General features: G+C 36.0%; 2 protein-coding genes and 1 pseudogene across 3 annotated transcripts; all 3 read right to left on the bottom strand.

Annotated features, from left to right (window-relative positions):
* Nucleotides 1-286: 286 nt before the first annotated feature.
* Nucleotides 287-2,499, bottom strand: LOC137717131 (B3 domain-containing transcription factor VRN1). The gene is made up of 4 exons (XM_068456439.2): nucleotides 2,055-2,499; nucleotides 1,394-1,853; nucleotides 1,020-1,147; nucleotides 287-866 (listed from the first exon to the last, which is right to left on the bottom strand). The coding sequence occupies exons 1-4, from the start codon at nucleotides 2,157-2,159 to the stop codon at nucleotides 594-596; spliced, it is 966 nt and encodes a 321-aa protein (XP_068312540.2). The 5' UTR covers nucleotides 2,160-2,499; the 3' UTR covers nucleotides 287-593.
* A 1,077-nt stretch (nucleotides 2,500-3,576) lies between these two features.
* LOC148690760 (B3 domain-containing transcription factor VRN1-like) lies at nucleotides 3,577-4,981 on the bottom strand (annotated as a pseudogene). The gene is made up of 4 exons (XR_015956135.1): nucleotides 4,895-4,981; nucleotides 4,285-4,675; nucleotides 3,848-4,056; nucleotides 3,577-3,753 (listed from the first exon to the last, which is right to left on the bottom strand). The product of XR_015956135.1 is annotated as a B3 domain-containing transcription factor VRN1-like (transcript).
* Nucleotides 4,982-8,103: 3,122 nt separating this feature from the next.
* On the bottom strand, nucleotides 8,104-10,607 carry LOC137732056 (B3 domain-containing protein LOC_Os12g40080-like). Its single transcript, XM_088685007.1, has 5 exons — nucleotides 10,448-10,607; nucleotides 9,539-9,693; nucleotides 8,888-9,416; nucleotides 8,643-8,770; nucleotides 8,104-8,502 (listed from the first exon to the last, which is right to left on the bottom strand). Exons 1-5 carry the CDS (start codon nucleotides 10,605-10,607, stop codon nucleotides 8,155-8,157), a joined length of 1,320 nt encoding a protein of 439 aa, XP_088541133.1. The 3' UTR covers nucleotides 8,104-8,154.
* Between the last annotated feature and the right edge of the window lie 2,367 nt (nucleotides 10,608-12,974).

Here is a 12,974-nt window from a genome sequence, read left to right as displayed (position 1 = left end):
TTTTCCACTGTCTTTGCCAATCTCAAACAGGACCAGCTAGGTTGTTGTGGAGGTTGCACAAATCCAATCCAATCCAATCCAATGGGCCACCAAAGACTGGCTCTTGGAATCTCTCTTTGAGTTGTCTCTATCTTGTACTAGCTTTTTATTGGAATGAAATTTACTTTGAGTGACCATATAGTGCTATTTCAAAACGGCATTTTAATGAATAATATAGAGTTCTTTTCTTTTAATATGTTTTCGTTTTATGATAAGAAAAAGGAGGCAGCTTCCAATTATAATAATGGTCACACAATTTCACATGCCACTAAATAATCCTTACTCTCACAATAGAGTATTCATATTAAGATGAACTGTTCAAAATGACAACTGAAATATAAAACACAACATATAAGATTCTAGATTGATCTTTCGAACGGGATCAGGAGTCATAACAATGGAGGGCACAACATATAAACGCAACTTAGGGGTATTTATGTTTGCGCATCATTAAATTTACAGACACTTCTTCCTGTGCTCTTAATACTCAATTCAACTTGGTAGCAGTCACTCATGGTGCAATATTCAGATTCAGATTCAGTCGTCTCTTTCAGTTATTCAAGTTGCAAGTCGCAGCATTCTATCCGCTGCCGGGAAATGACAACATCAAACAAGGGTTTGGTGGTGTTAATCACAGTAAAGACACACTCATCGCCAATTGCCAAACTGTTCTCTCGGACAAATTTCTTCCAACCTCCCAGCAATCTGCATCTTCCGGTGTCGTATTGTTCGAATTTGACACGCCAAGTTCTTCCACCCGAAACCCGAAGGATGACATAACCAACAGTCCGGTTAAGGTGTTTCTTGATAAACTGGGATGGCAAACTCTGAAAAATAAAAGAAGAAAGGGGAAAAGCAGTAAAGTCAATAATAAAATTTAGGAACCAATACGTATGATGGCCTTGGGATGACAATTGCATCTGCTAAATTCGTTATCCGCGGTATCCCCAAACGGGGTGACGGCTCTATAGAAAGCTTACCAAGTAGCATCGATATAAATATGTGCGTGTCATAGCAACCTTGAGAGGAGGGTGTCGATCAGATTTGAAACCACTAGCTCTCTCAAGAGCTGTGGCATTTGCACTTGCAGCTGGAACATTAGCTTTGCCTGTTGAATTAATACAATAAGGAAATTAATTACAATTTAGAGACTTAGAACATAATGGCAGAAAGCACAAGGAGGTGAAAATGGAGAACAAAATTATGTTCTCTAGTTTCACTTCCGATCTGGACAAATGTGGATCTCTTCTTTTCGTTGTCTTCTCAAACGTCATTTCGTACTGCTGAGAGTTTCTAATTAGTCTGATTGATGTGGAACCACATTGAACAAGTTCGATGTTGGTTTTCGCCTTACCACGTGAACTTGGTCTGTTTTTCTTGGGAGGTCGAGGACAAGACAGTAGAGATTTCTCCCTTGTTTTTCTTGTGCAGGGTGTATGATTCTCCCCGATTTCAACAGAACCAACATCCGAATAATCACCAGACTCATGATAGGAAGTATCATGGGAATCATCACTGGATTTTTCATCTTCATCAGCTTTTTCCGCCGTATTTTGTAGTGGATAGTCTATCTCTGTGCAGCTTCTCTCTAATATCCGAACCCTGAATTTTGAATTCCCTTCATACCCAAAAACCAGCAAGTGACCGTAATCCAGAGAGTAAAAACTAGAGAAGTCCTGCCAACCATTCTCAAACCAGACCTCACCATCCCATTTTCGAAGTTCTATTTTCCATTCTAAGCCACTTGGAACCTTGAAAAATACTGGATTTGACATATTGTCTCCGTATTTCGTCACAAATTTCGGTGGAATTTTCTGCACAACAGCGAAAGTTTCAGTTTTTGGTCTTTAAGTATAAAACACTCATCTTTTTCGGGCAAGAAATTGATCAACTCATCAGTACTATCTAAGCCTAACAACAGTAGAGATTAATCACCTCAATATGATCTAGGCCTAACTACAACAGAAAACATGAGAGAGAGAAAGAGAGAGAGAGAGAGAGAGAGAGAGGTTTACAATTTTCTTGTCTCTGGAAGTGTCATTGAGAATGATCTCGAAGAAATGAGGAACGGCAGGGGGAAATGTCGGGCGGTCATCGATTTCTCGGGGTAGAAAAGCCATAGGTGCTCCAAAGCTTATGAACAAAGTGCAGGATCTACTAGATGGAATCTGATGACGAAGTACCAAGGAAAAGGTATACAAGAGGAGGTCTGCAATTATGTAATTGGTAGTTGAAAGTAAATGATTTATTCAAAGCGGCCAGCAGCTCAACGTCATTTTCTTGATGGAATCAGTAAACTTGGTTTTTCTTTTACAAATTATGGAAGGAGTGTATGCAGTCTGGTTTCCTTAATCTGCAATGCGTACTAAAGTCACACTGTGCAGAAATGGAAATCTCAGAAGAAAGAAAAGATAAAAATGAAGGACCGCAGTGCTGGACAGGTACAAGTTTATTTCCATCAGGCATGTTGCGCATGCACGCTCGTAACATCATTTTTCTTCTATATATGGTGGAATATTTCCACTAGCATTAGAATTTTTCTTTCATTCTTATAGACCTCATTAACAAAAAAGATGTTACAACATCCAAAGTTAAATCTTTTGAACGAGCCTTTTTTAAATTCAACAACGATGTATCATGGAAAAAGTCTAATAAGTTAGGACATATGTGAACTAAACATGGTATATTTAAGTAAAAAGTACATTGTCCAAATTTGTAACCTCGACCTTAAAAAGTATCCATATACAAAATAAATAATACCCGAAGAAAACAACAATTCAAACCCTTGCAGCTCAACATATATTGTCGCCACGCAAGCGACTCTGCACATCGACCAACGATCACGCAAAACACCATAATTGCATTTGACACTGCCAAAGCACAAAAGTGACACTACAATATTAATAGTAAACACGTGATGTTATTTAAATACACAAAACTAACATATTTGTTGATAGACACTCTAATACATGCAAGAGTGTCCAAATAGTTTTATGCTAGTTTTACGAATACTAAACAGCAGCAATGCATATTTCATTTTGTTAGTTTGATATAGCTAATAATTACATGAAAGGTAAATTTTTATGAGCAAAAGGAGAATTCAAAAACCAAGAAAAAAAAACACCATTACATCACGCAATTAAAGAAAGGAGTTTGAAAATGTCCTTGGCTAAGCGAAACAACAAAAAAATAGAAAGCCATAAAAACCAGTGGTACAAGGACATTTCACCAAATTGTCAAAGTTAGATATAGTGAAACTTGTGACTTGTGAAGGTGTCTTCAAAAGGAACTCAATTTAGAATTTTGTCCCAGGCTCCTAAAAACTCAGGACCAGCTCTAGCTTTCGGACTCCAACTTGTTCTCTTTTTCTTGTGGGACTGCGGTGCTATTGGAGATCTCCCCTCCGATTTTGGGCAGGGTAGAAAATCACCTTCTTCTATCTCAAGCACTGCTTTTTCCCCGTCATCATGGACTCGGAAAAGGACGACATCAAGCAAAGGTTTAGTGTTGTTGGTATTCAACACAAAAGCGCGCACATCATCGTACCAAATTATTGTCACGCACCAATTCCAACCAACCTCTACAGAAAGTGAAATTGAATTTTCCTTTATCGTAATTCATATCAACATGCCAAGTTCTCCCATCCGAAACTCGAAGGGTAACCGTACTAGAACCCCTCATAAGATGTAGATTGCGACACTCAGAGGGCAACCACTGAAGAAAAAATAAAAACAAAAACAAGAAAAAAAGAGTAAGGAAATCTACTGATACAAGTAAACATACTTTGTGATGGTCTTGAATGACTTACCAAGAATCGTCGAAGATAAGTTGGCTCCGTGGCAACATGGAAAGAAGAAGGGTTTTGAGATTTGAAGACCTCGGCTCTATCAAGAGCTGTAGTTTTTCCATTCTTAGTCAATGGATTCATTCTCCCAACATACCCAGGTCTTTGTTTCTCGAATCTTCGAGTGTTAGATTTGCCTTCTCCACGTTTATTAGCGGGAAAATTATCTTTCCCTGTTAAAGATTGCAATATATAGAACATTACAACAAACCCCTAATGGCAGAAAACAAAATAACGTGTATTAAAAATAGAAACACATGTTTGGCAATTTTTCATTTCTTTTCAACTTTTTCAATGACTTCCCGAACGTCATTTGACGAAAGTTGAATGATCAAACTATGATATGGAACCACAACCACATTATGTGCAATAGTGTAAGTTGATGTTGAGTTAGGCTTTACCACTTGAACTTGTTCTGTTTTTCTTGTGAGGCCTAGTACAAGGCAATGTAGATTTCCCCCTATGGGTTGAATAATCCTCTAAATCATCATCAGAATCATCATCTTGATCAGCTGAGTCCATCTGGGGCATTGCTTGTGGATAGTCAATCTCTGTGCAACTTCTATCAAATATGAACACGTTGAATTTGGAATTCCCTTCATATTGAAATACTAGCCAGTGACCGCATCTTAGAGAGTAAAACTCAGAGAAGTCTGGCTAACCATTGTCAAACCAAGCCTTACCATCCCATCTTCTGAGTTCTACTGGCCATTCTGAACCATTTGGAAGCTTAAGAAGTACTGGGTTTGAAAGCTTATCTCCATATTTCTTCCCAAATTTCTTTGGAATACTCTGTGCACAACAGAGATCGTGTTAACTAACTGGTGATAAATTTAAAAGGATGAATTATCGGCTATATTTGTAGCTAAAAAATGAATCATCTCAAACAATATTGTGGCTAACAATATTATTTAATAGCATAGTGACGGCAAGAAACATCTTTCACAAGCATATCGACGGAGACCCGTTTCTGGGAGAGAGAGAGAGAGAGAGAGAGAGAGAGGTGCTTACTAGTTTTCTGTTGCTAGAAGTGTCCTCTAGGATGGCTTTAAAAAAATGGGGAGGCCAGTTATCAGTTTTCCCGTGTACAGAAGCCATAGCGACACTTCAATTGTCTTTTTCAAAGCTTTGCCACCAGGTTCCTGGAAGAAAGCTGCATACTGGTTGAGTTAATATATATGGTCGTGAATAAATGGAGGGATTAAAAAAAAGGTTTAATAACTCAATTTTTTTCCATTCTAAATTTTACTTTAAGGTAATACTACAAAATTATATGTTTAAACCATATTTTATAAATCATATGATGTGATTGTTAATAATTAAATTATGAGGCTTTTAGATATAATGGCTTGTGACAAATGATTTTTAGAATATAACGGGGAAGGTTTTTAATGTCTAAAAAGGATCCTTCATTTTAATACACCATGGCATGTCACTAATAATAAACCACATGTTTTACTACTCTACTATTTACAAGAATGTCATCCTTATTGTCTACAATGTAACCTTCACCATAAAAATTTGAAAAATGTAACAGTTTCATCATTATGACTCATAAAAGTAACATCCATCTTCATTGTCTAAAAAATGTCATCCTTATTGTCTATAACTACCTACTTTTTGTTTTTTTTGTTTTGTTTTTTTATTTATATTTATTCAAATTTTATATTGTGTGGAGAATGCACTAATTTATGTCTGATAGCTTCTGTACGGGCAATTAAGTATGTTATATAGTTCAGGTCCGATAGATTTGATACAGTCAATTTGGTACGATTTGTATTTTTTATGTTTTAGTTCACCAAGTCCGATAAATTAGGTCTGATAGATTAGGTCCGATAAATTAGGTACGTTATATAGTTTAGGTCTGATCAATTCGGTACGGTCTATTAGGTTATGATTCACATTCCATTTTTTCTAAATAAAAAATTGTTCTTTTCATTTATCTCTAGATTTTGTAACATCCTACATCGTCCAAGGGAGTGGATCATGTAAGCTTTATATGTATATTCTCATCTCTACCTAGCACGAGGCCTTATGGGAGCTCACTGGTTTCGGGTTCCATCGGAACTCCGAAGTTAAGCGAGTTCGCACGAGAGCAATCCCATGATGGGTGACCCACTGGGAAATTCTCGTGTGAGCTCCCAGAAACAAAACCATGAGGGCGTGGTCAGGGCCCAAAGCGGACAATATCGTGCTACGGTGGAGTCGAGCCTGGGATGTGGTGGGGGCCCGGGCCAAGATGTGACAATTTAGTTTTAATTTATTGAATCCGAAACTATAAAAATAAAAAAGAATGCATTGAGAATATAGGTACACTATATTGTTCTACATACAAAATTGTTCATTGTTTGGGTACTGTCAATTAGGTCCTACCATTCAGTATGGTCGGTGAAGTACTATATAGTGTAGGTTCGATCAATTCGGTACGGTGAATTAGGTTGTGATTTCACATTCTATTTTCTCTATTTGTATATTTTTTTTTCATTTATCTCTGAATTCACCTTCAATTTGGCATCTAAACGCCCTTTTTTCTTTTCTTTTTTTCTGAATACAACGAGAATTTGGTTTCTAAGTTTTCTTCCTTTTTTGTTTGATCATGGTTTCTGAGTTTTATGGGTTCTTTGATTGGAATAACACATGAAGGTTTATGGTAATGTTATTGTTATAACGTACATGTTATTTATTGATCTAGTTAATCAAGCATTCTTGAAAAATTAATTATATATTTGTTTCTCTAATTGGTTTTAAGAGAGTAATAAGGGTAATAGGGAAACTAAAAATGCATTAATTTTTTTTTGAAAATGATTAAATGTGACATGGAGGATTATTTTTTTTATCTTACATACGGTATTATTGAAAAAGGCCAAATTGGATTCATGGTACCCGTGGTGATAAGGTATTCAGAAAATTACCCATGTGGTAAAAAAATTAGAATTTAAACCCTTGTGGTGAAGGTTATTAGCAAATTTAACCCAAATGTGAGATTTCTGTTAAACCTCAGTTAAATGTAGCTAATTAACAGAAGTTTGTTTTTTGGGTTAATTTTGCTAATAATTTTCACCTTTAAATTCTAATTTTTTTTACCAGGCAATCCTCCGAATACCCTATCATCATGGGAACTATTAATCCGATTTGGCCTATTGAAAAAACAATCTTATATAAAGATTAAAATTAAGTTTTCTATTAAATTATTAAATGTTGATTAACGTGCTTATTTATTATTGGTAGCGTAACATCACATAATTACAAATATGGTCTAAAAAATTAATCTACCTACCACTGCTCTTCACTTTATATACACACTATTCATTGTATTTAAAAACCATTCATCCCTTTGTAGAACTCGATGTGCACTTCAAAAATGTCAAATTCAATTATGATAATACGATGTTTATTGAAAAAAAGGGTTGGAAAGTGTAGCATTATTAGAATATCAAAAGTCCAATTAAAGTATTGTATTTATTTAGGAATGTGCTATCCGTATACGTTTTTTTACTTCCCACACATCCTCTTAATTTGCTACTGTCAGATCGAATGAATTAAAGAAGATCAAATGACATAAATTAATAAGGAGTGTGTGAGAAGTCCGCACCCCATATATGTAATAGGTAATGCTAGAGAGATTAAATTTGTAGACAAAATTTACAAATTAAATAATGTATCATTAATAAAAATAAACACATTTATCAACACTTAAACCATAATCCAATCACCATAGTCACAACTCAATCTGTTTCATAAGCATGCATAAGAAATTTTTGCATGTAATAAGTTATTGAGGAATACTTGGGCTTAGAAGGTGGTTCACGTGAAAACGATCAGAATTCGAACACATTATTTATAGCTCCATTCGTTACATCAGTTTAATAATAAATAAATAAATAAACCACAAAGAAACGACTGATTCATCATGCGGTGCACTTAGAAGAATGATTGTTCAATTGGTTAGTTGACTGAGATAAACAAACAAAACCAAATTTACCAGATTATTCCTAAAAGAGACAATTGGGGAGATGAAGGGGGGAGGACGGTTCTCAGGGTTGGGTCTATTGGGTTTTCTTGTTTTTATTTTTGGTTATGTTTAATTTATTTTCTTAAATTTTTTGAAAAAAACATTTATTTTTAAAGTTAACATTGGTTGGTTAGTGGAACAGAAGGCAAGCTACTAGGAGGGGAGCAGACAGCGAGATTGATAGTGGTAAGCAAAAACTGTTCCTAAACATATGATATTTTTTGTTCAAAAGGAAATCATTTCAGAAATTTGTCCCAGGCTACAAGTTTTGAACAGAATCAGCTGCTGCATCAACATTTTCTTCCATCTCAGCTGGCACTGTTTTCTCCCTGTCAATATTGGTACGCTTTGCAGCTTGTCCAGAGCGGAAAAAGACAACGTCAAACAAAGGTTTAGTGCTGTTGTTGATCGACACAAAGACACACACATCACCACTTTCCAAGTTATTGTCACGCACAACTTCCATCCAACCACGCCCGAATTTGGCCTTCTTTCCTTCTGAAAAATAATTCAAATCAACGGGCCAAGTTCCCACATTTGAAACTCGAAGGATGACTTCACAGGACTTTTTGATATGATGTAGCTTGTGAAAATCAGACGGCAAAAACTGAAAAGAACACACAACGAAGAAAACAATGCAGAAAGGAGAAGGTAAGAAAATCTTTGAAAGAAACATTGATGATTCTTCTACTGATATAAGTAAACCAAATCTTAATGGCCCAACATGGACGTTCGTGGAATGCTTACTAAGAAATAAGAGCTGATGTAACTAGGACTCATGGCAACAACAAAAGAAGTAGGGTTTTGAGATTTGAAAGCAGTAGCTCTCTGAAGGGCTATACTGCCTCCACTTTCAGTTGGAACATCATATTTCCCTGTAAAAAAAGTAAAATATTACGAACAGGAAGAGAATAAAAGAACACAATATGGTTATGTAGAAACATATATGTTCTTTCGTTTTCACTTCTATCTTAGATTTTAGACTGCTTGACCGCTTGCAGTTGTTCTGCTTTTCTTCTGAGGCTGAGGATATGGTAATGAAGATTTCTTACTTGTTTTTCTTTGGTGGGATGGAAATTTGTCAAATATTACAACAGAATCATCACAAGAATCATCACTGGATCCATTACTAGAATTGTTATCAGAATCCTCACTAAACTCATCACTAGAGTCATCAGTAGAATCCTCATCCAAGATTTGAACAGAATCACCATCTGCCTGATCAGATTCTTCCATCTTAGGCACTGTTTTTCCCTCATCAATGCTACAACTGGCCGCTTCTTTAGAGCGGAAAATGAAAACATCAAATAAGGGTTTTACGTTGCTAGTTGACACAAAAACACACACATCACCAAGTTCCAAATTATTGTCACAAACAATGTCCATCCAACCACGCCTGAATGTGGCCTTTCCTTCTTCATATCTCAAATCAACAGTCCAAGTTCTCCCATCCGAAACTTGAAGAATGACCTCACAGGATTTCTTAATAGGACGTAGCTTGCAAAACTCAGATGGCAACCACTGGAAGGAACACAAAAATAACAAAGGATAGCATGAATGAGAAAGTAAAAAAGGGAATGAAGATTGAGAATATTAATGATATTATTTACTGACACATGAATACAAAATTTTATAAAGTTTACCAAGAGCCCAGAGTTGATATAACTGAGCCTCATGACAACAATGAAAGAAGGGTTTTGTGATTTGAAAGCAATAGCTCTCCGAAGAGCTACAACCTCTCCACTTGGAGTGCTAGACAACGTGACTCCATATTTTTCAGCTGGAAAATCACATTTTCCTGTAAAACAATTTGCAGTAGGATATTACAGATTAGCTGAAAACACAATAGGTAGTACAAATAGAAACAAACATGCACTACTACAATATATGCTATCATCGGCGGAGGAAAAACCGACGAGAAATCAAATTTCTGTCGGAAATTTGGCACAAATCCGACATTAAACAATGTAATGTCGCATTGGAATAGCGACACTATTGCTAGCGTCGCGAAAGGGCTTCAGTGTCGCTTTTTGGGCTTAATCCGCCACTACACAGCGTCGGTTTAAAGCGACATATACTTACACGTGCATCAGCTATTTAATTGTAAAATATACAATCTACTATCGCTTTTAATCGACATTGTAATAAAATTAAATAAATAAAATATCCCTTAAACCGACGTTAGATAACAATTAAATAAATAAAATATAAAATCTAGTAACGGTCTTAACCGACACTATATTTGTTAATAATAATAAAAATAGATGGACAACTGCATGCAATTTCAATTAATTCCAACTAAAATAAATTATATAATCAAAATAATAAATTTTAAGATCTAAATAAACATTAATGAAAATAAATAACAAGAACAGTAGTGCCAAACTGTACATCTAACATTCCACATAAAATACAAAAAGTCATCCGTCGTAACAAACACTAAATCCGACATTACAAACATAACATATAAAAACAAAAAGATAGAACGATTATAGTGTCATATTTAACCGACAAGAAAATGAACCAAATAAACTACCCAACCGAATCTGCGCCTGAACGTCGTCCAGATCCTTCTGCTTGAGAACCTTCTCCTTGAGATCCTCCATCTGATCCAAAAATCCTCGACAAGTCCACATCAAATCCAACACCCGCAAGTGTTCCAGAAAATCCCCCAGCTGGAACTTCAGGATAAAATCCACCAGGAGCAGCCATTTTAGGTCGATATACTAGCACTTGATAAGGTGGCTGCTGCATTTATGGTATGGGCGGCTGCTGCATGTATGGCATGGGTTGCGTAGGCATCAGATACATAGGATATGGAGGTTGCTGATTATGGCCAGCATACGAATATGCAAGGGGAGGCTGACTTTGGCCTGACTGTTGAGGAGGTTGACTCTAGCCTGATTGTTGGGTTCCCGGGCTATACGGTGGTTGTGGCTGAAATCTTTGAAAAAACCATGCAAACAACTGATTTTGCTTGTTCTCTAGGTCCGAAATCCGTTTATTATTATTTTCGTCCCTCATTTTCAACTCATTATTTTGAGTCATCAGCAGCGCCATTGAACTCTTAGATGATCTCCTGGAGGAAATTGATGTAGAAGATGAAGAAGATGCACAGGACACCATATCAGGAGTCACACCATGACCGTATCCTCTGACTCTATTATGCCTCTCAGGACCCATAGTATCAACATAAACTTGGGTCCTAAGATCTTCATTATCCTCCTGGCCTGACTCAATCAACGTTTCCAGATTGCTCTCCATTGTTGCCTTGCATTACAATTTTTAAAAACAAAAATTCAATCGTAAAACAGAAAAATAAGCTATAGATAATAAATACTAATAAAATGAAATACTAACACGAAAAAATCAATTACCCCTGTACACTCCGATGTTTCATCAATCCATGTTTTATCTTTTCGTGTATGACATTCACGAAAAAAAGGTTACAGGATCTGCTTCTTTCCCATGCTTCTTCCGCTTTATCAAAAATAAAATTTCATACAAACAACTTTAAGCAAACCTCATACTAAAAATAAATATGATTATTTAAAATTAATCATTTCTTCAAAATGTACAATCCATACATATTCTTCTCGCACTCTTGCAAAGGATTTTGTACCAGTAGTATGGTTCATTGATTTCAATCCCCAATTAATCTTATTTTTTTCAGCAACCTCCAGGAAAAAAAAAAGAAAAAAAAAAGATTATATTAGGCAACTTTAAAGTTATAACGAAATAAATCATGTAAGGTTTACCTTTGTTTTGTCTCTATTCCAATATGCCAACAAATCATCCCACTGGGCAGGAATCACATCAGGAGGAGGCTCGTTGCGCACCTCTTCTGCTCTTTCAGTATAATACTTTTTTTTTAACTTATTTCTAAACTCTTTGTGCGCATGCTCCGCAATCTTAAGCGTCATATGATGGATCAAAGGCATTTTTACTATATTTGCATCTTCAAAAAAAATATTTCCTACATCCATAAAAACAAAAAACAAAAAAAAGCACGCTAGTCAATTATTATTACAATCATTGACTTATTCTTCTATTTTCAACTAAAAATAAAAACACCTATATGTTTATTCTATTCCAGAAAGCTTCCTTATCTTCTTCCGTAACCTTACGCCGATCTTTCTCCAACGGGAGATTTCTATAGTCCCTAACCTCCGCTGCTACATGTTTTGAAAAATCACTAGCATTATCACTAATGCATTTTCCGGATGAATCAAACGAACAAAGCTGTTTCGTCCATTTAGGAATTGAGGGTCCACACCTCCGTTGAGATGTACCTTGTTAATACAAAAACACAATTAAAAACTAGGAAACAAATGTATATTTTCAGTTTAGGCATAATAATAGTTCAAACACACACAAAAAAATAAAAATAAAAACTGAGATTAATAACAATTCAAAAAAGAATCAGCATCACCCTCGTCCTCTTCCAAATGAAGTTCCTCAGAACGTTGATCTTCACGAGAATTATCCATAGCAAAATTTAATGGAAGAAGAAGGAATATGGCTGAAATGGGGGAAAGAGTAAGCCAGAAATGGGGGATAGAGATGAGAGACAGAAGTGGAATCACGGAAGTGATGGGAAATAAAGAAGATTAAATATGGATAAAAACTTAGCGTCGAAATGTGAACACATTGCGTCGGTTAAAACCGACACAAGGTCTGACTCGACCTGGACACACGTAACCTGACATACTGTTGACAGAAAGCCTGACATACTTTTCAGTGGAAGATCATTGCGTCGGTTAAAACCGACGTTATCTTACATAGCGTCGAAATAAGGTCCTAGTGCGTCGGTTAAAATCGACGTTAGTTTGCATAGTGTCGAAATAAGAACAAGTTTGTATCGCTTAAAACCGACACTATATCTGACTCGACCCATCACATTATAGCCTGACATACTTTTCACTGAAAGCCTGACATAGTTTTCACCGAAAGGTCAGTAACGTCGAAATAAGGTCACATTGCGTCGGTTAAAACCGACGTTAGCCTGACAGATTTTCATAACATTGAAATAAGAACAAGTTTGTGTCGAAATAAGAATAAATTTGCGTCGAAATAAGA

The sequence above is a fragment of the Pyrus communis genome, chromosome 15 (genome assembly GCF_041283825.1).
Source record: "Pyrus communis isolate YQ-2024b chromosome 15, ASM4128382v1, whole genome shotgun sequence".
Taxonomy (NCBI): domain Eukaryota; kingdom Viridiplantae; phylum Streptophyta; class Magnoliopsida; order Rosales; family Rosaceae; genus Pyrus; species Pyrus communis.
Note: the sequence above shows the minus strand (reverse complement) of the source record. Positions and strands in the feature narration are given on the sequence as shown.